Source organism: Tamandua tetradactyla, chromosome 18 (assembly GCF_023851605.1).
Source record: "Tamandua tetradactyla isolate mTamTet1 chromosome 18, mTamTet1.pri, whole genome shotgun sequence".
Taxonomy (NCBI): Eukaryota; Metazoa; Chordata; class Mammalia; order Pilosa; family Myrmecophagidae; genus Tamandua; species Tamandua tetradactyla.
In genome coordinates, this window is record NC_135344.1 from 1,833,279 (window position 1) to 1,858,616 (window position 25,338).

At 34.9% G+C, this 25,338-nt stretch overlaps 1 protein-coding gene across 1 annotated transcript; it reads left to right on the forward strand.

Annotated features, from left to right (window-relative positions):
- Nucleotides 1-8,880: 8,880 nt before the first annotated feature.
- On the forward strand, nt 8,881-9,834 carry LOC143662791 (olfactory receptor 14C36-like). Its single transcript, XM_077136150.1, has one exon. It carries the CDS (start codon nt 8,881-8,883, stop codon nt 9,832-9,834), a length of 954 nt encoding a protein of 317 aa, XP_076992265.1.
- Nucleotides 9,835-25,338: the final 15,504 nt, after the last annotated feature.

Below are 25,338 nucleotides of genomic sequence, written 5' to 3' on the forward strand. Positions count from 1 at the left end.
GAAAAGCCCTTGAAGCCCCATACACCACCATTTGGCTGAAATCATGCCTTGATCTTAGATGTGCTTTATAAACCACACAGAAAAATTAGTAAATAAAAATAGTGTTAAAAACAGTGACAGGGTGGTGCAACAGTGGCTCAGTGGCAGAATTCTCGCCTGCCATGCCGGAGACCTGGGTTCGATTCCCAGTACCTGCCCGTGCCACAACAATAACCAAGTGACAACCATAAAATACACGTAGAAAGAAATCTAATGGAAATAGTGCATGATTTTTATTCAAGAAAACTATTAAAATTGCTGAAAAGAGTACAGAAAACCAAAAATTGGGGGGGCATCTATCTAATTCATGCAGGAAAACACCCCACATTGTTAAAATATGAGTTCTTTACAAACTCTCTATACCTTTAATTGTAATATGAATGAAATTGACAGTAGATTTTCTTTATTTGTTGTGTGTTATTGTTTAATTCCTATTCTTTAGTTATTTCTAAGATGTATATGGAATTCAAGGATCCAAAGTATCAATGAAAATTTTGAAAAAAAATGTTGGAGAATTTCAAGATTTCAAGTCTTCTCTGTAGCTACAGTAACAATGCTCATGTAGTGTCATGGAAAACTGATAAATAGACAAATGGAACACAGCTGAGAGTTCACACATAGTGTACACATTATGAAAGGTCATGCAGTGCCTTCAATTACAATTAAACACCAGAACAATTTAGAGGAAAAAGTATGGTCTTTTTAAATAGAATTTCCTCAGAAAATTATATTTATATTTTAAAAATTCAACTTTGTCCACAATTTTTAAAATTCCTAAATATCAATAAAAATTGATGATTGGTAAATAATTTTTACTTTTTTGGAAGAAGAGAAAAAACAAACAAAATTTCTAGAAAAAATATAGTGGAGAGTGTCTTCCTGATTTGGCACAGGCAAGGACTTCTTAATTATGTTTATAAAGGCACTAAACATAAAATAGAACAAATGACAATGACACTCTAAAATTACTAATTTATGTTCATTCAATTGCATCACTAATAGAAATAAAAAGCAAGTCAAATAATGGATTATAAGTAAGTACAATAACATATCTAGAAACAGATACATATCTAAGATATAAAAATCTTCTTACTAAAATTCCAACAATAAAACAGATGAAAGAATTGAAGAGGTATTTCAGAAAAGAAAATGTGGGATTGTTTGATAAGCATATCAGTATATTTTAAATATGGTCACTTATCTTAAAACTAAAAGTTAATAACACTGTGATATACAGTTACACACATTCTAAATTTGCTAAAATTATAGGGAATTTGAGTATTTATTTTGACATGTAAGTAGAGGAGATGAAATTCTCCTATATTCTTGGAAGGTGTGTAAATGGGTTTATCCACTTTGCAAAATGACTTGTCAGTGTATACTATGAAAAACAAAATACATGTTCTTTTGATCTATGGATTCCTTTTCTACATACTCTAGAAAAATTAGGGTCTATGTGTGGCAAGACATGTACAGCAATCTAATAGGAAATGCATTTTTTCTGAGCCAAATTCAGATAACAACGAAAATATCCATTATCCAATGAATGAATAAATAAAATGTAGACTGTTAATATGATTCAATAGTCTATGAAATGAAAATAGAAAACTGCTGTTACTGACACTGTGCAATAAACAATCTGATAGAATTTATGATGCACAACAAACTCATCTATGAATGAAAACATTTTTTAAGACTCAGTTTTTATGAAGTTTGAGTAGTCAGACTACTCAATGTCAGAAGGCAAAATAATTGATGCTGCTAAAGGTACTGAAACAAATGATAAAGCTATGACTAACAGAAGGAGAGTAAACTTCATGCCTTCAGTCTGACGGTACAAGAAACATTAATAGAACTTTTTCAGGCTATGGAATCCTATTCCAAATGGACTCACTAGATGCAATAAGGAATGATGAGAACTGAGGGGGTAAATATGTGGGTTCAGAAAGTTATGGAAGTGATTTAATAGGAAGTCAGAAGAATTCCAGACTTGTATGCATCTACTCTCACAGCATCTAAATATATACTGCATAGATGACATAACAAAATGTCTAAATGACATAACAAAAAGGAGAATTTTAAAACATCTAAAATCAAAATGGGAGATAATTTAGTGAATATGTAAAAGTGAGCTAAACAACAGTACAGGCATAAAACTTTTGAAAACCACAACTGACTAAAGTTTTCTAATCAGCACATATATAAATTAATGCTCATAAGTTAGAGAATACACATGCTTTTCCACTGCATTTTGAGCATGTTTCAAAATAAATCATATACTGGGCCAAAAGTCAACATATTACAGTGGTTTAAAATCATACTGGGTGTGCTGTGTGAGCAGAGTTTATTTAAATCTGAACTCAATTAGAGAAAGTAGGTAATACTTCAAAGAACCTGGAAAGGTTTTTGCTTTCCTGACAGGACCTGATGAATCCACTCATAACGTTATTAGGAAAACTGAAGAACACGCATTGTAACACTTCCTAAAATGCTCCCTGAGCCAGGTAGTCGCCCAAATGCTTTTAGTCCCATGTATCATGCTCTCAAGACACCCCTGAAGGTGAACAATTTGCTAACATGTGAACAAATGAAGAACTGAGGCACAGGGGGGAGTGAAACGTGGTGACCACGTTGCTCCCAGACCACCATGCTGAGCTTTGGCACGAGGCTGATAAATGGGATTTGATGTTGTGACATTGGGATGCCAACATTTGCACAATTCAATTAAGGGCTATAAGTCCATTAAACAAATCCTCTGAGTTTGGCCTCACAAGTGAGTATTAAAATCACTCCATTCCAGGGCAGTGCAGCAGTAGCAGAATTCTCGCCTGCCATGCCAGAGACCCAGGTTTGATTCCCAGAGCCTGCCCATGCCAAAAAAACAACAAAAACAAGAAGAAAATCACTCCACTCCATAAAGAAACATCATGAGGATGAGAGAAAAATCTGGTTTCCAAGCATCTGGCAGACCACAGGATATGGGCCTTTCCTCTCCTCCTTTCCTCTAGGATCGACAGGAAATTCATCGGTTCAGACGTATTAATATTTCTCCATTTACAAAGTTGTTTTATGCACAATTTCTAATTGGGATTTCTCTCCTCATCAACTGGAGCTAATGATCTCCTTGAAATTTCCCCTGGCCGCCTGCTATTAGTGACACCAAGTGCTACGTTCCCAGGGGCTTTCTCTAATGTCGTGTCCACACTTTTTTAACCAAACGTGGACACAGAACATTGTGATAAAACATTGTTTCCTGCCATAACCTCAGTCATCTAAATTAAATATGCCCTCTCATCCTTGCCAGCACCTCGGAAGTATTGGACCCAAACCAGAAATTCAGACTTGCTTATTTGCATAAGAAAAGGTAAATGACCCATGTGTGTCTGATGTTATCAATTTCTTCTTTCCACTTCTTCCCCTCTCTCCATGAGTCACCTCACTTCTCTCCTGCACTGCTGGGTTTTTTTTTATTTTTTGAGAATTAAATTAGAAAAATTATCTTTTTCTGCCTCAGCATATAGAAGTTCTAGAATATGTTCAGGATTTGTGGGAAATCATAATAGTTCATACAACACAGAAAACATCACATTTCATATTTGTGCATCATAATATTATTAAATAAATGCTCATTCCCACAATTAATATCTACTTATAAGTTGCAAGGAAAGATACTAGCAGTCATGTTTATTGCTATTTTCTAGAACCATTAAGACTGATTGTGGGGAATCCACATGAATGAATGAATTGTCAGTCCATTGCTTTTTCAGATATGGTCATCACTCCCAAAATATTGCTATACCTATGGCAATAAAATGACAATAGTCAGAAATTTTGAATCATGCAAATGAAACAAAAGGTTAGCAGAATATAACCAGCAAACATTAGCTGCCCCTAAAAGAACATGTTTTAAGGATTTTTGAAAATGTTTCAGAGATCATCATAGGTAAGGAAGATTCTCACACAAGGAGACCAGCATATTCTTTTTTTTTTTTTAACGGAAAGAAAAAAAAAGAAATTAACACAACATTTAGAAATCATACCATTCTACATATGCACTCAGTAATTCTTAACATCATCACATAGATGCATGATCATCGTTTCTTAGTACATTTGCATCGGTTTAGAGGAACTAGCAACACAACAGAAAAAGATATAAAATGTTAACATAGAGAAAAGAAATAAAAGTAGTAATAATAGTAAAAAAAAAAAAAACCTATAGTTCAGATGCAGCTTCATTCAGTGTTTTAACATGATTACTTTACAATTAGGTATTATTGTGCTGTCCATTTTTGAGTTTTTGTATCTAGTCCTGTTGCACAGTCTGTATCCCTTCAGCTTCAATTACCCCTTGTCTTACCCTGTTTCTAACTCCTGCTGGACTCTGTTACCAATGACATATTTCAAGTTTATTCTCGAATGTCCTTTCACATCAGTGGGACCATACAGTATTTGTCCTTTAGTTTTTGGCTGGACTCACTCAGCATAATATTCTCTAGGTCCATCCATGTTATTACATGTTTCATAAGTTTATTTTATATTCATCAGATTAAAAACTCATTACAGCAGAATTAGCAGAAGTTATAACTGTTAATACAAGTGCCAAGCGAGTGAACGACAGAACCTGATGGAGTTAATGCCAGCAAAGCAGGTAGGGACAGGAGGAGCTCTGCTGGCTGCCCACGGTTTCAGCAGACAGGATGCTAACTTAAAACTCTTGAAGAAATTTAATCATGATGTGTTATGCTTTATCTTTAAAATTAGATATAATTATTTGCCTATATTATTGCTATTTAGTTAATATTTATAACTGTCACATATTATCTTTCCTTTGTCAAGTTTTGTGTTATTTATTCATGTTGTACAAAGTGAGTAAGTGAATCCCTGTTACAAAAATAAAATATATGCACAGCTGCTTAAATGCTAGGAGTACTTTTAGAGATGCTCAAAATATATGAAAAAGCATGCAGGCATTTATCACTGCATCATCCAGTGCAGTTGCTGCATATTAATCACCCAAATATACTGAGTGATGTATAAATATATTAAATATTATATAGAATGGGGATGAAGAAATAAATGAATACATATATTAATGAACAGAATACTTCTTCCATTTCTTCGGATTGGAAGTATATTCTTCATGTTATTGCAGAGAAGGCAATGTGTAACATCTTTTTACAATTGGAGTGATGAGAACACCCATGCAATCAATATTTTACATATCCCAGGAAAACTGTACTGTGGAGTGGATCCCCGGCTGCTGCCAGTCTATTGGTAAATACATGGTTTCTGTTTAACAGTTTCTATGCAAATCACTTCAGAACAGTTTATATTAACTCATTTATTTTAACAGAAATCACATTAGCAAATGCAGAGTTCTTAGTTTTCCTTCTCTATTGCTGCACGTTTAAAAACAATAGGAGTTTGGCATAATGTGGAAAAATGTTTATGTGCTGGCGGTATCACCTGTTTAATTCTTCTGTCAGTGCCTGTTAATTTTTTTAACTGGCTACCATTTTGAATTCCTCACCTATTTGGAATATTTTATAAATATTAAATTCATGAAGTAGGCATTATTGCAATTCTATAGAAAAGGAAAGAAGGGTTTGAAGAAGCTGAAGAAGTTCCCAGAGCTACAAAGCAAGTAGATGGTTGAGTGGAGGTGAAAAACATATCTTTCCCAGAAGTCCATGGATTTTTAACTTGGCCACACTGACACATGGAAATTTAACCCAGAAGCCTAAAATTGGTGATTGTGAAATGGAAGTGTTTTACTTTGTGTTCAAACTGTGAAACCCTGTTGTATGTCATAATGTGGTTGTTGGTTTCTGACCATCAGTTTGAAAATGTAGCACGGTGTGTAGAAAAAGCCAAGCAAATATGTACAATCTCCACTTTTAGTGTGATGCTCACTTCAATAGGTTGGAGCAAATAATAAACATAAAAATAGCCATTTTAAGTAAGTGGGTCACACAATGCTGTCAACAATCTGTTGAAATAAAAGCTCAACAGTGACAAAGACAAAAGGTATTTAATGAGCAATTTTTGAGGGTCCTGAATTAATGACCATAGGAAATGAGAAAAAAGAGAGAGAAAAAATGCTGTCTTGCAAACAAAGGTAACGCTCATGCTGCTTTCTGTCATTTAGCAGAGTTTCTTTATATTCTCAGTGGTTACATTAGTCACAAGGAAAAGGGAACTAGGAAAGAAGAATATAAATTACAGCGGTATGATGAATGTTGCATTTTCAGTAAAAATAAGAGGGGTCAAGAATTAAAAGATCTGGAAATGTACTTTTCATCATTTCAAGGCATCAAAGAAAATAGGTCCAGGAGAATATGTGCTGAGCTTTAAAGTTTTTCGATTTGGTGTAGGGGCCTGAGATTCTTCTTCAAGGGATTGCATAAACAAGTTAAAACTCCACAATTTATAGTGACATTATTAAAAGGAATGTTCTTAAGGAGTTAGGTGTGACTGAACATCAATTAATTACTCACATATTACCAAAAATGCACAGGATTGCCCGTGAGCTGAAAATTATCTTTTTCTGCCTCAACATATAGAAGTTCTAGAATATGTTCAGCATTTGTGGGAAATCATAATAATTCATACAACACAGAAAACATCACATTTCATATTTGTGCATCATAATATTATTAAATAAATGCTCATTCCCACAATTAATATCTACTTATCATAAGTTGCAAGGAAAGATACTAGCAGTCATGTTTATTGTTATTTTCTAGAACCATTAAGACTGATTGTGGGGAATCCACATGAATGAATGAATTGTCAGTCCATTGCCTTTTCAGATATGGTCATCATTCCCAAAATATTACTATACCTATGGCAATAAAGCGACAATAGTCAGAAATATTGAATAATGCAAATGAAACGAAAGGTTAGCAGAAGTATAACCACCAAACATCAGCTACCCCTAAAAGAACATGTTTTAAGGATTTTTGGAAATGTTTCAGAGATCATTTTGATATGTTTTTAGGATTATTAAATTAACACAGTGGCTATTATTGGACATCCATCTGGGAGACCTTTTCTCTATGGGCTTCAATGATGCCATAGACCATATCTAAGTTGGTCTTCATTCAATAGCTCACTGACTGCACTAATGTATTTTATAACATACTAGTGGATATCCATAACAAAATCAAATGCAATTGACTTTAAATAGCATGAGATCTTTAAAAAGTAATGTAGGAAGTGAAGTGTTATCAGAAGTCAGAAATGTTAACAATTCATCACCTGTAATTAAGGGCAGTGTACTTAAGAAATGTAATATGAGATACATCTTTGTGACTTGACAGAATTATTACAACTGATTTCAGTTTGTGCAATGGATAAGGGGAATCAAGAGTGTCATTTTCAAAACTAGGGAAAAGACAGGGATACAGTGATGGAAAATTACATGAGAGCAGAGTATTGAAGAAGATAAAGTAGAAAGGAAATGGGGCAGAAAAAGATTGAAGAATGAATTCCAAACAAAGAATTTTTGAATGTCATAAAAACTGCAATGTGGACCTCACTATTGAGGAATGAAACCTTGTACCCACCCACATATGTCTTTAATGAAACGAGTAACTCAATCAATATAATGGTGAATCAGGGGAGAGCAGGTGTGGCACTGAAATCCTTATCCCACACTTCAGAGTTGATTAGGGCCAGGAAAGCTGAAGATTGAATGCAACAGCCATTTGGTCTTCTGGTGTAGATGCTATTGGAATAAGAATCTAAGATGATGGCAGGAGACAGATTGTTAAATTTCAAATAAAAATCTGAGATGGATGGATAGACATTGTTTGAAAAAGGTTAATTAAGGAAAGTAACAGAAAAACAAGATATTGAATTAATGGGTCAAAGTTTTGGACCACATATTTTGAACAGGATTACCTAAGCATTTGTGTCAGTTCAGGAACATGGAAAGAATGAAAGAGAAAACAGCATTTAGTAGGCAAATTTAACATTACTCAAAGAGAAAAGAGAATGAAAACTTGAGTGTGAATTAGTCTTAGATATGGATGTATCTATTCATTCTAAAACAGCAGTAAGGATGAAAAGTGAGTGAAAATACAAAGCAATTATTTTTATTGAAATAATAGGAGAAGATATTGTGGGACTTTTAAATGAATATAAAACCATTTGATATTTGGAAATCAAATATTATATCAAATATATCAAATATTAGCTGGGTTAAAACAGCTAATAATAAATTATCCTGAGTTGAAACTATCAAGTCCTGTAGGGAAGGGATGGGAAATATGGAAATATGTCCTACATTGTATCACTAGTATGTAATGAAAATTAATAAAACATTAGTACATGCACTAAAAGTTTTTTTACTTTTCATTTTAGTCACAGGTAGAAGTCAAAATTTCTCATATTAAACATTTTTAAGTATAAAACTCACCGATCTTAGTTACATTCAAAATATTGTACTATCATCACCAACATCCATTACTACCACTTTTTCATTAACTGGAACAGAAACTCTGCACTATCTTAAGTGTACACTCTTAAGCAATAGATCTGCACCTCCAATGACCCCGTGCCCTAGTCCCCCACAACCTGTAATCTACTATGAATCTCTATGAAATTTCCATTATTTCCACCCCTATCATGTAATTAAGACACACAAATAGCAAGACTATAGGAGATTAAAGCAACACTATGTGACTTGCTTCTAACCAATAAGAACTGCAAAGAATAAAAGTTGAAAGATTCTATTGATGGATATATATAGATCACTTTTCCCCTCATGTTTATACCCCATGCAGCTTGGGGATTATCTGCCTTTGTCATTCCACGTCTAAAGCATATTCCTAAAAGATGCCCAACTCCAGCATGGTGACTGAATTCCTGCTTACAAGATTTTCTGATGTGTGGGAACAGAGAGTCACGCATGCCATACTGTTCCTACTGATGTACTTTGGAACCTTGACGGGAAACCTGCTTATTGCCACAGTAACCACCCTTGACAAGCGACTTCACACCCCCATGTACTTCTTCCTTAGGAATTTGTCTGTCTTAGACATATGCTACATTTCTGTCACTGTCCCCAAGGCCTGTGTCATCTTCCTGCTTGACAGTAGGGTGATATCGATGGTAGGATGTGCAGCTCAGGTCTACTTGGTGTACTTCTGCTCTTGTACAGAAATGCTGCTCCTCTCCATCATGGCCCACGACCGCTATGTGGCCATCTGCCAGCCCCTTCACTACTCCATGATCATGAGCCCTCAGATCTGTCTCCGGATGACACTGTCCTCAGTACTGAGCAGCATGGTCTATGCAGGATTCCACACTGGCAACACATTCCGGCTGTCCTTCTGTCAGTCCAATGTGGTCCATCAGTTCTTCTGTGAAGTTCCCTCTCTGTTGAAGCTATCCTGTTCTGACACTTTATTCAATGAAATCTCAAATTTTATTTCTGCAGTGGTGATTCTTGGTGGCTCCTTTGCCTTCATCGCCAAGTCTTATATTCATGTATTTTCTATGGTGCTCAAGTTTCCAACCAGGAAAGAGCGAGGGAAAGCATTTTTTACCTGTGTCCCCCACATCCTTGTGGTGAGTCTATATGTCGGCTCAGTCGCTGCTGTGTACATGAAGCCAAACTCCCATTCTTCCACAATTCAGGACAGGATCACCTCTGTATTCTATGCCATTGTCCCTCCTTTCTTGAATCCTATTATCTATAGTCTTAGAAATAAGCAAATAAAAGATGCTATAAAGAGAATTATGAGCAAAAAAACTTTATTCAGGGAAGTGATAAGTTGGTTATTTTGAATTTCCCTTGTTGAATTGGTGAGTTTCAAAATGCTTCAAAATTAACTTTATTTCCTATTTCTAATTTGGGGGATGCTAATATGAGTTCTAAGATGTGCTTAATGTATTATGTGTCAGCATAGAAATAAAACAAATGTATTTTATTTTGAGATTTCCCTTCCAAGAATTGCACATATGCTAATCCCTAAAGAATCACTGCCTAAGGTGATTTGCTATAGAGCATATGTTAAGTAGCCTTCTTTCCAATTATTCTCCTTTAAATCTAGGGAATCTTATCATACAAGAGCTCAGCATTAACATTGCCTGCTCTATTTATGCAATCATAAAACAGAAGCATTTATTCATTCATGTTTTAATATATACCAATTTTGTAAATAATTATATCTTTTATCTTAATTAAACAGAAGCATCTGGCAAAGGTGTGATTGGTAAGAGAGATCAATAATATTTCATCTGTTTTACATAATAGCAAAGGATATATTTTCAATAAAAATACTTTTATCAAAGAAAAAGTAATATTTACAAATGATTTTCCAGTGTTACATTTAGAAAAATTAGGATCGAGATTATTTAATAATAGGTATTTAAGTTTTCATGACAAGAATGCAAAAATAGGGTATACTTATGTCTCTATAGTTTTAAAGCTTCTAACTCATTGCTTTAATATATGAAGAGAATAATATGATGGAATTATTAATTTAAGTAGAGTTTCATATAAGGTTACATATCTGAGGACCCAGAATCTACAAAGTAATGCTTGATACACACGCAATAATCTCTATAAAGTGAAAAATAAATTAGCTTTGGCCTAGATTGTAAGCTTTTAGAGCAGACACATTAAGTCTGGAATGGTGACTTTTATTTCTGGATTTTGAGAGGTTGTTTTATATATATAACCTGATATTTAGAGATAAGAATGAAGCTGAACAGGTTGGAGTTAAAGTAATTCAGAACACAGGGGTAAGGAAGACAATGTCTATATTTTAGGACCACACGTAATCTTTGAGACCAAACGAAGAAAAGGTTTATTTGATCTGGAGTTGAAATTTTCTGTAGTGCATAATCTAACTCAACCTATCTGTATAGCTCATTTGAACACCTGAAACACAGAGAGCACAGAATGAAAAGGAGGTCCTTTACTCCTGTATAGATTACTGTAATGCCTGGAAACATCCTAGAGTATGTTAAGCAGAAAATCAAAAAGTATTGGCAAAGTCCCCTGAGGGAGGAGAGAAAGACTATGGAACCATTAAGCTTTACCATCAGGGAATCCCCTGATACTGTGACAAACTTTAAGGATACCCAAATCAATAGGCCATGCCCTCGATCATGAGGCTTACTTTAGTGAAGCTTATTTAGGTAGAAGAGAAGCTTAGACTACTTATATGCATGCCTAAGAGTTACTTTTGGAGGACCTCTGTTGTTGCTCAGATATGGCCTCAGTCTGTCTAAGGCCAACTCTGCAAGTAAATCATTGCACTCCCCCTATGTGAGACATGACATCCAGGGGTGAAAGTCTCCCTGGTGACATGGGAGATGACTCCCAGGGATGAATCCAGACCTGGAACTGTGGGATCAACCATTTCATACTGACCAAATGGGGGAAAGAAATGTAATTAATAAAGTATCAGTGGCAGAGAGAGTTCAAATAGAGTCAAAAGGCTACTCTGGAGGTGGCTCTTATACAAGCTTCAGGTAGACCTTGCTACCTGTCATAACCTGCCAACCCCCAACCGGGACCATTCCAGCCAATCCTAAAAAATACCTAGAGCAATATATAAGATTCCACAAGGGTTCCAAGCACTAGAGTAACTTTCCAGAAACCTAAAACTTCCAGATGGGTCCCTGGTCCAGATAAGTCCTGAAACCTAGCCCAGCCTCTCCAGAACATCAGATAGGTCCATCTCCCTACCCCATATTAGTGAAGGACCTTTCCAATATCAAAAATTCAGAATTGCCATAGCCTAAACAATCCCAAAGAGAGGCATGGAAAGATCAAAGGTGGAATTATACATAGAAGATAGGACTTAACAAATGAATATGAATGCTGAATCATTAAAATGTTATCTCTTTCAGTGTCCAGTATTTTAGAGCAGCTAGAAGTAAAAACCTAAAGTTGTGAAATTGTAACCCATGTCAAAGTCTGAAATATGTTCTACAACTAATTGTGGCACTGTGCTTTGAAATTTATAGCTTTTTTGTTATTGTTCACAAAAATAGAAGGAAAAAAAGTCAATTGTGATGATAAAAATTATTTAAGTCCTCTAGCTTCCTATATTCTGGAGCAGCTGGAAGGAAAAATATGAGAGGATCATAGCCCATGGCAAACTCTTGGATCTATCTTGTAACCACTTTTTGAAGGGTGCTTTGAAAACTATTGCTTTTTTATTTCTTTGCTTTGTGTATATATTATACTATACAATAAAAAAGTTAAAATAAATTAGCTTTGTTGGACAAATATATCCAAAACTTTTGCAATATTTCATACTGCAATATTCAATTTCTTGATCTAAATTAGGAACCCTACTGCACTAATTAAAAGAATCAATTCCATTCATCTTAATTTTAAAATTTTTATCACCACAGCATATTGATGTGATCATTAATTGATGAAAAATAACAGTTTACAAATTGTTATGAAATAAGCATTTTTTATTTGAGGGCATTTGGGGTTAAATGATGTCCTATCCCTATATATATGACTACGCATTTATTCATTTTCATATTTGTAATTGTACAAATGCACTGTGTAATTAATAATGTATAAATGTTAATGCAATTTGAAATAATACCAGCAAAATAAACTTAAATGCAGGTTTTTACATATTTCTTATTATATAAATATTATACATTGCTATTTACTTTAGCCTACTGTTTACTTTTTTTGCATGGTAACTTATATGTAAACTAAAAGTCCCCTTTCAATCCATTTTGAAATGTACAATTGGACAGCTGAGCACTCAACTATATTCACAAAGATGTGTCTCCATCACCATCTTTTGCTGCAAAATCATTTCCGTCACTCCAAATAAAAATGCTCTAAACTCAAAAATTAATTTCTTATTCCCCTTTCACATCTGGGCCTTGGTAAACTGCATTCTAGTTTCTGAATTTATGATTTTCATAGTCTGTTTATTTCATGTTATTGAGATAATGCAATATTTGTAATTTACTTTCTGGTTTATTTCATTCCCTACACGGTCCTCAGGTTACATCCATCTGGTAACATGAATCAGAACATTATTCTGTTTGCGGACAAAAAATACTCCATTATAGGTACATATCATGCTTTGTTGATCCATTCAGCTGTTGTTGGAGGTATATATCCTGTTTGGTTGATCCATTCAACTCTTGATGGAGCATTTGTTTTATCTCCACCTTATAGCAAATGTGATTCATGCTGCTTTGGATGTCAGCATACTAATATGTGTTCAAATCCCTGCTTTCAGTTCTTTTGAGTTTATACTTATACTGGGTTAGCAGAGTCACATGACAATTTTATATTTAAATTTCTGAGACCCCCAACTGTTTTTAGGTTGCCTTTCTCTTAACTAAGCAAGCACTCATTGGTTGCAATAAATATTTGACTAATATCTTTGCAAGTAGATTTGCCCAATTTTTGCTGCTTCTGTGTAGAGAAAGTCCCTTGGAGCACAGTATCTCACCCAGTGGCTGAAATCACACCCTGACCTTACAAATACTTTATATATACTACAAAAACAATTAGTAAATAAGAAAAATACATTTAAAATGGTGATGACCCTAACATGTATGTAGAAATAAATCTAATGATAATTGCACATAATTTATTTAGAATGCTAGACAGTATTGCTGAAAAATGACAGAAAACCTAACACTATACCTTTATATCCAATTCATGGGAAAAAGCACCAATATTGTTACGATTTCAGCTCTTACCAAACAACCTGTGTAATTAATTGCAATCTGAATAAAACTGCTAATAGAGTACATGTTGGTCTGTGTATTTCTGTGGACTTTCTATTATTTGATTATTTCTAAAGTATTTATGGAATTCAAGGATCCACAACATCCATGAAAATTTTGACTAAAAATAATGTTGGAGAATTTCAAGATTTTAAGACTTCTATAGAGCTGTAGTAACTAAGATCATGTAGTTTGGGGGGATACTGATAACCAGACCATGAGAGAGCATTCTGAGAATATACAAATGAAAATATAAACCAGTGCTTTTATTTACAATGAGACACCAAGACAATTTGCTGGAGATATTAATAGTCTTTAAAATAAAATTTCCTGGGAAACTCATATTTATTTTTTTTAATTAAACTTTACCCATAATTCTCAAAATTTCTAAACATCACTACAAGAGAGATGATAGGAATATGATTTTTTACATATTGAGGAAGGTAATAAAAAAGAAACAAAGCTTCTAGTAAAATACATAGGAGGGTATCTCCCTGATTTGGATTTCATAATTATGTTTGTTAAGGCAGAAAATATGAAATAAAAATAATTGAAATTGGACCTAATTAAAATGGTTAATTTCTGTCCAATAAATTTCATCATCAGTAGAAACAAAAAACAAGGAAAATAATGGATTGAAAGTAATTATAATAATATATCTGGCAGCAGACTGATATCCAATATGTGAAAAACTTCTTACAAAAATTCCAATAATAAAATATATGAGAGAACTAAAGAGGTATTTCAGAAAAGAAATCAAGTGATTGTTTGATAAGCAGATGAGTAGATACAAAACATGATTACTTATCTTTAAAATGAAAGTTAATTCCACTTTAAATACCATTACACACTCTCTAGATTTCTAAAGTTTTAGGGAATTTGAGCATGCACTTTGTCTTCCAAGGGAAGAAAATCAAATTCTAATATATTCCTGGAAGTGTGTAAAAGGGATTATTCACTTTGAAAAATCATTTGTTAGTAATTCTGTGAAAAAAAAATGCATGTACTTTTTTTTTTAACTTGGGTAGGCATCAGGAATCGAACCCGCGTCTCCAGCATGACAGGCGACACTTTGCCTGCTGAGCCACCGTGGCCCGCCTGATGCATATACTTTTGATCTAGAAACTCCTATTCTACATATTCAAAAAATATATGTTTATGTGTACCAAAATGTACACAATAATCTAACAGGACATTTATTTTTCCTAATACCAAAATTCTGGTAACAACCAAAATATCCATTATTGGGTTAATGAACAAATAAAATATGGACTGCAAATATGATGCAATAGTCCCTGAAATGAGAAAGAAAAACTACTGACAGAGTACACGGAACAACCTAATAGAATCTGTGAGAAGCAAAAAAATCCACCTACAAAAACATTTATTGTAAGAGTCTGTTTTTATGAGTCTGAGTAGTCATACTACTCAAGGTCAGAAGTCAAAAAAAGTTGATTTTTTTTACTTCTAAAAAGTACCAAAACATGGGAAACATACAGATATGCAAGTAGAAGGAGAGGAAATTCAATGCCATCAGTCTGATGTGTAAGAAATGTTAGCAGAAGTGTTTTCAGGCTGTGGGAATACCATCACAGATGGACATAATACAGGCAAGAAGGAAATAAGAATAATGAGGGGGTTAGCATGGGATCAGGAGGTTGTGATAGTGTATTTAAGGGAAATATATAATAATTCCAAACTTGTATGCACCTACTATCATATCACCTAAAAATACACAGCATAAAATAACATAACACAAAGGAGAATTTCATAGCAACTAAAATCATAAATAATTTAGTGAGTATGTAAAACATGAAATAAACATCAAATGCATAAAGCACTTGTACAGCATAATTGATTAAATTTTTCTACTAAGTACATATGTAGATTGATATTCCCAGTGTACAGAATATACATGCTTTTCAAGTGTAATATTGAGCACTTTTCAAAACAGATCATACCCTGGGCTAAAAAATAAATGTATTCTTGTGCATTTTTCAAAATAGACCATGTGCTGGGCTAAAAATAACTGTATTAGAGTGGCTTAAAATCATAATGGGTATGTGGTCTGAGAATAGTTGATTTAATGTGAATTCTCAGTGACTGAATGTTATGAAGTACATATAACAAGTGTAAAAAGCTTTCTGCTTTCTGAAGAGGATATGACTAATCCCCTCACGTAATTATTGGGGGAACTTAAGAGCATATATTGTAACACTTCCTACTATGCAATATTTGCCAGGTACTGTTCCAAATGCCAGGTACTATTCCCAGGTGTCATGCTCGTAAGTGGCTTCTGAGAGTGAATACTATGCTAATTAGTTAACAGATAAAGAACTCAGGTACTCAGGTACATCCCCTGAACTCAGGTACAGGGGATGAAATTAAAGGTGGTGACCACAGACCATTGGGAAATTTGGCACCAGGGTGATAAATGGCATTTGATCCCTTGAGGCCAATATTTTGGACAATTCCACAAGTGCTGTCGTCTATTAAACAAATCCTTTTTTCCAAACATCTAACAGAGTCCAGCACATGGGCCTCTCTTTCTCCTCTCATTTTTTAATAGGATACACAAAAAACTCTCAGGTTCAGATATATTAATAATTATTGATATGCAAAAGTTGCTGTATGCACAATTTCTATTTTGTAACTCTTCCCTCACCAAATGGAGCCAATTATGTCCTTGAAATTTCCCCTGGCCACCTGCTATTAGTGACACCAAGTGCTAAGTTTCCAGGAGCTTTCTTTGATGTTATTGGGTCCACAATTTTTCAGGTAAAACTGAACATAGAAGCCATTGCTTTAAAACAGAATGTTTCCTGCCATGATCTCAGTCATATCAATTTAATATGCCCTCTTATCCTTGCCTACACGTGAAAAAGGATTGGACCCAAACCAGAAATCCAGACATACCTGTTTGCATAAGAAAAGACTTCATTTCTGTGTGTGTATATGGTGTTACTAATTTCTTCTTATCCTTTCCCCCACCTCTCTCCTTCATTGCTCAGTGTTGTTTTTCCTTTTTTAAGAGAGAGACTTAAAACTAAATTAGAGGGCCATGGTGGCTCAGCAGACAAGGACGCTTGCCTGCCATGCCAGAGGACCCGGGTTCAATTCCCAGTGCCTGCCCATGTTAAAAAAAAAAAAGAAAAAGAAAAAAAAACTAAATTAGAATAGAAAATATAAGTAAGGAAGGCTCTCATACAACATAACCAACATCTTCTTTAATATTCATTGGATTGAAAACCCATTCCAGCAGATTTAGCAAAATTGATCTCTATTGATGGAAGTGCCAAATGAGTGGATGACAGCAACTAATGGAGCCAATGCCAGCAAAACAGGTAGGGACAGTTTCAATTCAGCTGGTTGCCCCCAGTTTCAGTTTGCAGATGCTAATTTAAATCACAAATTTAATTGTGGTGAGCTGCATTTTATCTTAAAAATAAAAATAATTATTCACATATATTAAGGTTACTTATTTAATAATTACAACTCTCACCTGTTATCTACAGTTTACCAAATTGGAGTTATATTTTCAGGTGACAAAAAATAAGTAAGTGGATCCCTGTCATAAAAATATAACATATGCACAACCCATTATATGTTAGGAGTAATTTTAGAGATCCTCATGATATACTGTGAAAGAGTATGCAGTAATTTATCACTGAATCATCCAGTGCAGTTGCTGCATATAAATCACCCCAAAATACTGAGAGAAGTATAAATGTATTAAATATTATGTAGAAGGGGGACGAAAAATAAAACACATGTTAATGAGCAATGTATTTCTTTCTCTTCTTCAGACTGGACATACACCCTTCATGTCTTTGCAGAAAAGGCCATACCCAGGAAACCTTTACTGTGCAGCATCTATTGGTAAATAAATGTTCTCTGTTTTACAGTTTCTAATCACATCAGTTCAGAACATTTTATATTAACTCATTAATTTTAACAGAAGTTACGTTAGCAAATGCAGAGCTCTTGGTTTTCCTTCTATATTGTTGCATGTTTTAAAATGGTAGGAGTATGGATGTAAGATGGAAAAAAATGTTTAAGTGCTGAACGTATCACCTGTTTAATCCTTTTGTCACTGTTTTTTAATTCTTTTTTTATTTTTCTTCCACACAGCTACCATTTTGAGCTCCTTTTCTACATGGGATATTTTGTAAATATTAAATTCATAGGGTAGCATTATTGCAAATTCTATAGAAAAAGAAAGAGCGTTCAAAGGAGTTCAACAAGTTCCCAGAGCTACAAAGCAAGTGAATGTCAGAATGGAGGTGAAAAACTTACCTTCCCTGGAAGGCTATGAATTTCTAACTCAGCTACAATGACACATGGAAATTTAATCTAGAAACCTAAAATTGAATGATTATGAAATAATGGAACTATTTTGTTCTGTGTTCAAACTGCGAAACCCTGTTATATTTTCCTAATGTGGTTGTTGTCTTCTGAGTCATCAGTTTGAAATATATAGCATGTATGTAGAAAAAGTTAAGCATATCTGCATACAATCTCAACTTTCAGCATGAAACTGACTTCATCAGGTTACAGCTAATTATAAATATAAAAGTAGCCATTTTAACCAAGTTAGTCACACAGTGCTATCAATAATTTGTTGGCATAGGAACTCAACAATAAAGACAAAAGTTATTTAAAGAGCAATTTTTTTATGTATGCTGTATGGTGGGGTCACATGTCATTATTTTCCCATGTGAGGATCCCGTTACTGCAGCATCTTCTGTTGGATTTTTTTGTTTGGTTCTTGTTTGTTTTGCTTGTGTGTCTTTCAGGAAGTGCATGGACCAGGAATGGAACCCAGATCTCCTGCCTGGCAGGCGAGAATTCTACCACCAAACTACCCTTGCACCCCTTAATGAGCCATTTTTGAGGTCTTCCCTGATGGCCAACAGAGAGGAGTTAAAGAGAAAACTTTTAGTCTTGCTAAAAGTTCACACCCAGGCTGCCTCCTGCATTTAGCAGAGGGTCTTTGTTTTATGAAATGGAACTGGGAGAGCAGATTGTGGATTATACCGGCATGTTCTTCCACTTTCAGTAAGAAACTGAGAGTCCAAGGATAAGAATTCTGAAAATTCACATTTCACCATTTCAAGCTATCAAGAAATACATTCAAGTTCAGAAGAATATGTGCTGTGCTTTAAGTTTTTTTAAGGGTTTGGTGTAGGGGCCTGAGATTCTTCTTCACAGGATTGAATAAAACTTCACAAATCATAGTGATATTATAAAAAGGAAACTTCACAAGGAATTAGGTGTGCCTGAACATCAGTCAGTTTCTCACATATTACAAAAAAATACACAGGTTTTCCTATGAGCAGAAAACTCTCTCTTTCTGCCTCTGATTATTCAAGTTTTAGGATATGTTCAGGATTTTTGAAAAGCATACTATTTTATACAACACAGAAGACATCACCTTTCATATTATTCTACTTCATTTTATTATTAACTATTTATTCCTGCAATCAATATCTACTATCATATGTTTAAAGTAAAGATACCAGTAGTCATTATTCCTAGTTATAGAACCCAAAAGATAGTCCAATCAGATGAAGGCTTTTAAGGAGGAAAAGAGACATTTCACTGCTTCTTCACTCAGAGAGCACCAGTGTGTCTCTCACCACAGTATCTAGAGAGAGAGCAGTGTTGTGTGTAGGCCGTGGGAGAGGGTGGGATGCTGATATCTAAAGCTCTGAGGATAAAGGACACTCAGACTTTGAAATCCGGTGGAGTTTGCCCCGCAAGATTTTGGAACTGTTTGATCCAGTAACCCCTGTGTTCTTCTAACTTCTCCCTATGTAAATAGAAACGTGTATCCTATGACTGTCCCTCCTTTGCATACTGGCATAAGATAACTTGTTCTGAGTTTCACAGGTCCAGAGCTAGAGGAGAAATTTTTGCCTTAGAATACACCATGCCTATAACTGACTTTGATTAGATTTTGTACTTGTTGTGATTCGTATTTGTATTGTTACTGAAATGGTTTAAAGGTTTGTGAAATTTAATGGAGTTAATGTATTTTGTATATGGAAGGAATGTGGTTTTAGGGGCCCCAATGGTGGAATGTGCTGTTTGAAACTATTATGTACCCCCAGAAAAGCCATGTCACCACATGGTTCAACACTGTGTGGGCCGCCATTCCTTTAAATATTGATTCCGCATTGTGGGGTGGAACCTATGATTAGATTATCTCTATGCAGATGTGGCATGCCCAGTTGTGGGTGTGATCCTTTGATTAGATGGAGATGTGACTCTGCCCGGTCAAGGTAGGTTGTGATTAGTTCACTGGAGTCCTTTAAAAAAGGAAACATTTTGGAAAAAGCTCTGAGCTGTCATAGAAATTTAGAGACTGACATAAAAATAGCCCATGTGTTAAGTAATAACTCACAAAGAAACCTCTTGTCCTGGCAGATGTTAAGCTAGGAGATGAAACCCAGAGTTTTGTCCTAGAGCAGCTAAGTGAATGTCCACAGATGCTAAGAGGGTGTATTAGTTAGGGTCCTCTAGAGAAACAGAATCAACAGGGAACACTTACAAATATAAAATTTATAAAAGTGTCTCACGTGACCGCAGGAATGCAGAGTCCAAAATCCACAGGGCAGGCTGTGAAGCCGACGACTCCGATGGAGGATCTGGATGAACTCCGCAGGAGAGGCTCACCAGCCAAAACAGGAATACAACCTGTCTCCTCTGAGTCCTCCTTAAAAGGCTTCCCATGATTAGATTTAGCATCACTAATTGCAGGAGACACTCCCCTTTGGCTGATTACAAATGGAATCAGCTGTGGATGCAGCTGAGGTGATCATGACCTAATCCTATGAAATGTCCTCATTGCAACAGACAGGCCAGCACTTGCCCAATCAGATAAACAGGTACCACAACTTGGCCAAGTTGACACGTGTCCCTCCATGACAGAGGGGAAACCACTCTCATCAGAAACTGGAAGCAATGGAACCAGGAACGAGGCCGAGTGGATGCCAGTTATGTGCCTTCCCTCATCACCCTTACTTGAACCAAGTTATCTTTCTCTGGATAACTTAGTTAGGACATATTTATGGTTTTAGAACTATAAATATGTAACTTATTAAATTTCTTTTTTAAAAGTCATTCCATTTCTGGTATATTGCTTTCCAGCTGCTTTAGCAAACTAATACAAATGCCACTTTTTAGTATTCATCAAATAAGATGGCATGACAATTTTTTTTATTAATTAAAAAAATTAACAAAACATTTAGAAATCATTCCATTCTACATGTACAATCAGTAATTCTTGATATCATCACATAGTTGCATATTCATCATTTCTTAGTACATTTGCATCGATTTAGAAAAAGAAATAAAAAGACAACAGAATAAGAATTAAAACGATAATAGAGAGAAAAAAAAAAACCTATACCTCACATGCAGCTTCATTCAATGTTTTAACATAATTGCATTACAATTAGGTAGTATTGTGCTGTCCATTTCTGAGTTTTTATATCCAGTCCTGTTGCACACTCTGTATCCCTTCAGCTCCAATTACCCCTTCTCTTTTTTTTTTTAATTAATGGAAAAAAAGAAATTAACCCAACTTTTAGAAATCATACCATTCTACATGTGCAATCAGTAATTCTTAACACCATCACATAGATGCATGATCATCGTTTCTTAGTACATTTGCATCGGTTTAGAAGAACTAGCAACACAACCGAAAAAGATAAAGAATGTTAATATAGAGAAAAAAATAAAAGTAATAATAGACAAAACAAAACAAAACAAAACAAAAACCTATAGCTCAGATGCAGCTTCGTTCAGTGTTTTAACATGATTACTTTACAATTAGGTATTATTGTGCTGTCCATTTTTGAGTTTTTGTATCTAGTCCTGTTGCACAGTCTGTATCCCTTCAGCTCATTATCTTACCCTGTTTCTACTTCCTGCTGGACTCTGTTAGCAATGACATATTCCAAATTTTTTCTCGAATGTCCGTTCACATCAGTGGGACCATACAGTATTTGTCCTTTAGTTTTTGGCTAGACTCACTCAGCATAATGTTCTCTAGGTCCATCCATGTTATTACATGCTTCATAAGTTTATCCTGTCTTAAAGCTGCATAATATTCCATCGTATGTATATACCACAGTTTGTTTAGCCACTCTTCTGCTGATGGACATTTTGGCTGTTTCCATCTCTTTGCAATTGTAAATAACGCTGCTATAAACATTGGTGTGCAAATGTCCGTTTGAGTTTTTGCCCTTAATTCCTTTGAGTAGATTCCCAGCAATGGTATTGCTGGGTCGTATGGCAATTCTATATTCAGCTTTTTGAGGAACTGCCAAACTGCCTTCCACAGTGGTTGCACCATTTGACATTCCCACCAACAGTGGATAAGTGTGCCTCTTTCTCCGCATCCTCTCCAGCACTTGTCATTTTCTGTTTTGTTGATAATGGCCATTCTGGTGGGTGTGAGATGATATCTCATTGTGGTTTTGATTTGCATTTCTCTAATGGCCAGGGACATTGAGCATCTCTTCATGTGCCTTTTGGCCATTTGTATTTCCTCTTCTGATAGGTGTTTGTTCAAGTCTTTTTCCCATTTTGTAATTGGGTTGGCTGTCTTTTTGTTGTTGAGTTGAACAATCTCTTTATAAATTCTGGATACTAGACCTTTATCTGATATATCATTTCCAAATATTGTCTCCCATTGTGTAGGCTGTCTTTCTACTTTCTTGATGAAGTTCTTTGATGCACAAAAGTGTTTAATATTGAGGAGCTCCCATATATTTATTTCCTTCTTCAGTGTTCTTGCTTTAGGTTTAAGGTCCATAAAACTGCCTCCAGTTGTAAGATTCATAAGATATCTCCCAACATTTTCCTCTAACTGTTTTATGGTCTTAGACCTAATGTTTAGATCTTTGATTCATTTTGAGTTAACTTTTGTATAGGGTGTGAGACATGGGTCTTCTTTCATTCTTTTGCATATGGATATCCAGTTCTCTAGGTACCATTTATTGAAGAGACTGTTCTGTCTCAGGTGAGTTGGCTTGACTGCCTTATCAAAGATCAAATGTCCATAGATCAGAGGGTCTATATCTGAGCACTCTATTCGATTCCATTGGTCGATATATCTATCTTTATGCCATTACCATGCTGTTTTGACCACTGTGGCTTCATAATATGCCTAAAAGTCAGGCAGCGTGAGACCTCCAGCTTCGTTTTTTTTCCTCCAGATGCTTTTAGCAATTCGGGGCACCCTGCCCTTCCAGATAAATTTGCTTATTGGTTATTCTATTTCTGAAAAATAAGTTGTTGGGATTTTGATTGGTGTTGCATTGAATCTGTAGATCAGTTTAGGTAGGATTGACATCTTAATTATATTTAGTCTTCCAATCCATGAACACGGTATGCCCTTCCATCTATTTAGGTCTTCTATGATTTCTTTTAACAGTTTTTTGTAGTTTTCTTTGTATAGGTCTTTTGTCTCTTTAGTTAAATTTATTCCTAGGTATTTTATTCTTTTAGTTGCAATTGTAAATGGGATTCGTTTCTTGATTTCCCCCTCCGCTTGTTCATTACTAGTGTATAGAAATGCTACAGATTTTTGAATGTTGATCTTGTAACCTGCTACTTTGCTGTACTCATTTATTAGCTCTAGTAGTTTTGTTGTGGATATTTGCAGGTTTTCGACGTATAGTATCATATCGTCTGCAAACAGTGATAGTTTTACTTCTTCCTTTCCAATTTTGATGCCTTGTATTTCTTTTTCTTGTCTAATTGCTCTGGCTAGAACCTCCAACACAATGTTGAATAATAGTGGTGATAGTGGACATCCTTGTCTTGTTCCTGATCTTAGGGGGAAAGTTTTCAATTTTTCCCCATTGAGGATGATATTAGCTGTGGGTTTTTCATATATTCCCTCTATCATTTTAAGGAAGTTCACTTGTATTCCTATCTTTTGAAGTGTTTTCAACAGGAAAGGATGTTGAATCTTGTCAAATGCCTTCTCTGCATCAATTGAGATGATCATGTGATTTTTCTGCTTTGATTTGTTGATATGGTGTATTACATTAATTGATTTTCTTATGTTGAAACATCCTTGCATACCTGGGGTGAATCCTACTTGGTCATGATGTATAATTCTTTTAATGTGTTGTTGGATACGATTTGCTAGAATTTTATTGAGTATTTTTGCATCTATATTCATTAGAGAGATTGGTCTGTAGTTTTCTTTTTTTGTGATATCTTTGCCTGGTTTTGGTATGAGGGTGATGTTGGCTTCATAGAATGAATTAGGTAGTTTTCCCTCCACTTTGATTTTTTTGAAGAGTTTGAGGAGAGTTGGTACTAATTCTTTCTGGAACGTTTGGTAGAATTCACATGTGAAGCCATCTGGTCCTGGACTTTTCTTTTTAGGAAGCTTTTGAATGACTAATTCAATTTCTTTACTTGTGATTGGTTTGTTGAGGTCATCTATTTCTTCTTGAATCAAAGTTGGTTGTTCATGTCTTTCTAGGAACCCGTCCATTTCATCTAAATTGTTGTATTTATTAGCGTAAAGTTGTTCATAGTATCCTATTATTACCTCCTTTATTTCTGTGAGGTCAGTAGTTATGTCTCCTCTTCCATTTCTGATCTTATTTATTTGCATCCTCTCTCTTCTTCTTTTTGTCAATCTTGATAAGGGCCCATCAATCTTATTGATTTTCTCATAGAACCAACTTCTGGTCCTATTGATTTTCTCTATTGTTTTCATGTTTTCAATTTCATTTATTTCTGCTCTGATCTTTGTTATTTCTTTCCTTTTGCTTGCTTTGGGATTAGTTTGCTGTTCTTTCTCCAGTTCTTCCAAGTGAACAGTTAATTCTTGCATTTTTGCCTTTTCTTCTTTTCTGATATAGGCATTTAGGGCAATAAATTTCCCTCTTAGCACTGCCTTTGCTGCATCCCATAAGTTTTGATATGTTGTGTTTTCATTTTCATTCGCCTCGAGGTATTTACTAATTTCTCTTGCAATTTCTTCTTTGACCCACTCGTTGTTTAAGAGTGTGTTGTTGAGCCTCCACGTATTTGTGAATTTTCTGGCACTCCACCTATTATTGATTTCCAACTTCATTCCTTTATGATCCGAGAAAGTGTTGTGTATGATTTCAATTTTTTTTAATTTGTTAAGACTTTCTTTGTGACCCAGCATATGGTCTATCTTTGAGAATGATCCATGAGCACTTGAGAAAAAGGTGTATCCTGCTGTTGTGGGATGTAATGTCCTATACATGTCTGTTAAGTCTAGCTCATTTATAGTAATATTCAGATTCTCTATTTCTTTATTGATCCTCTGTCTAGATGTTCTGTCCATTGATGAGAGTGGGGAATTGAAGTCTCCAACTATTATGGTATTTGTGTCTATTTCCCTTTTCAGTGTTTGCAGTGTATTCCTCACGTATTTTGGGGCATTCTGGTTCGGTGCGTAAATATTTATGATTGTTATGTCTTCTTGTTTAATTGTTCCTTTTATTAGTATATAGTGTCCTTCTTTGTCTCTTTTAACTGTTTTACATTTGAAGT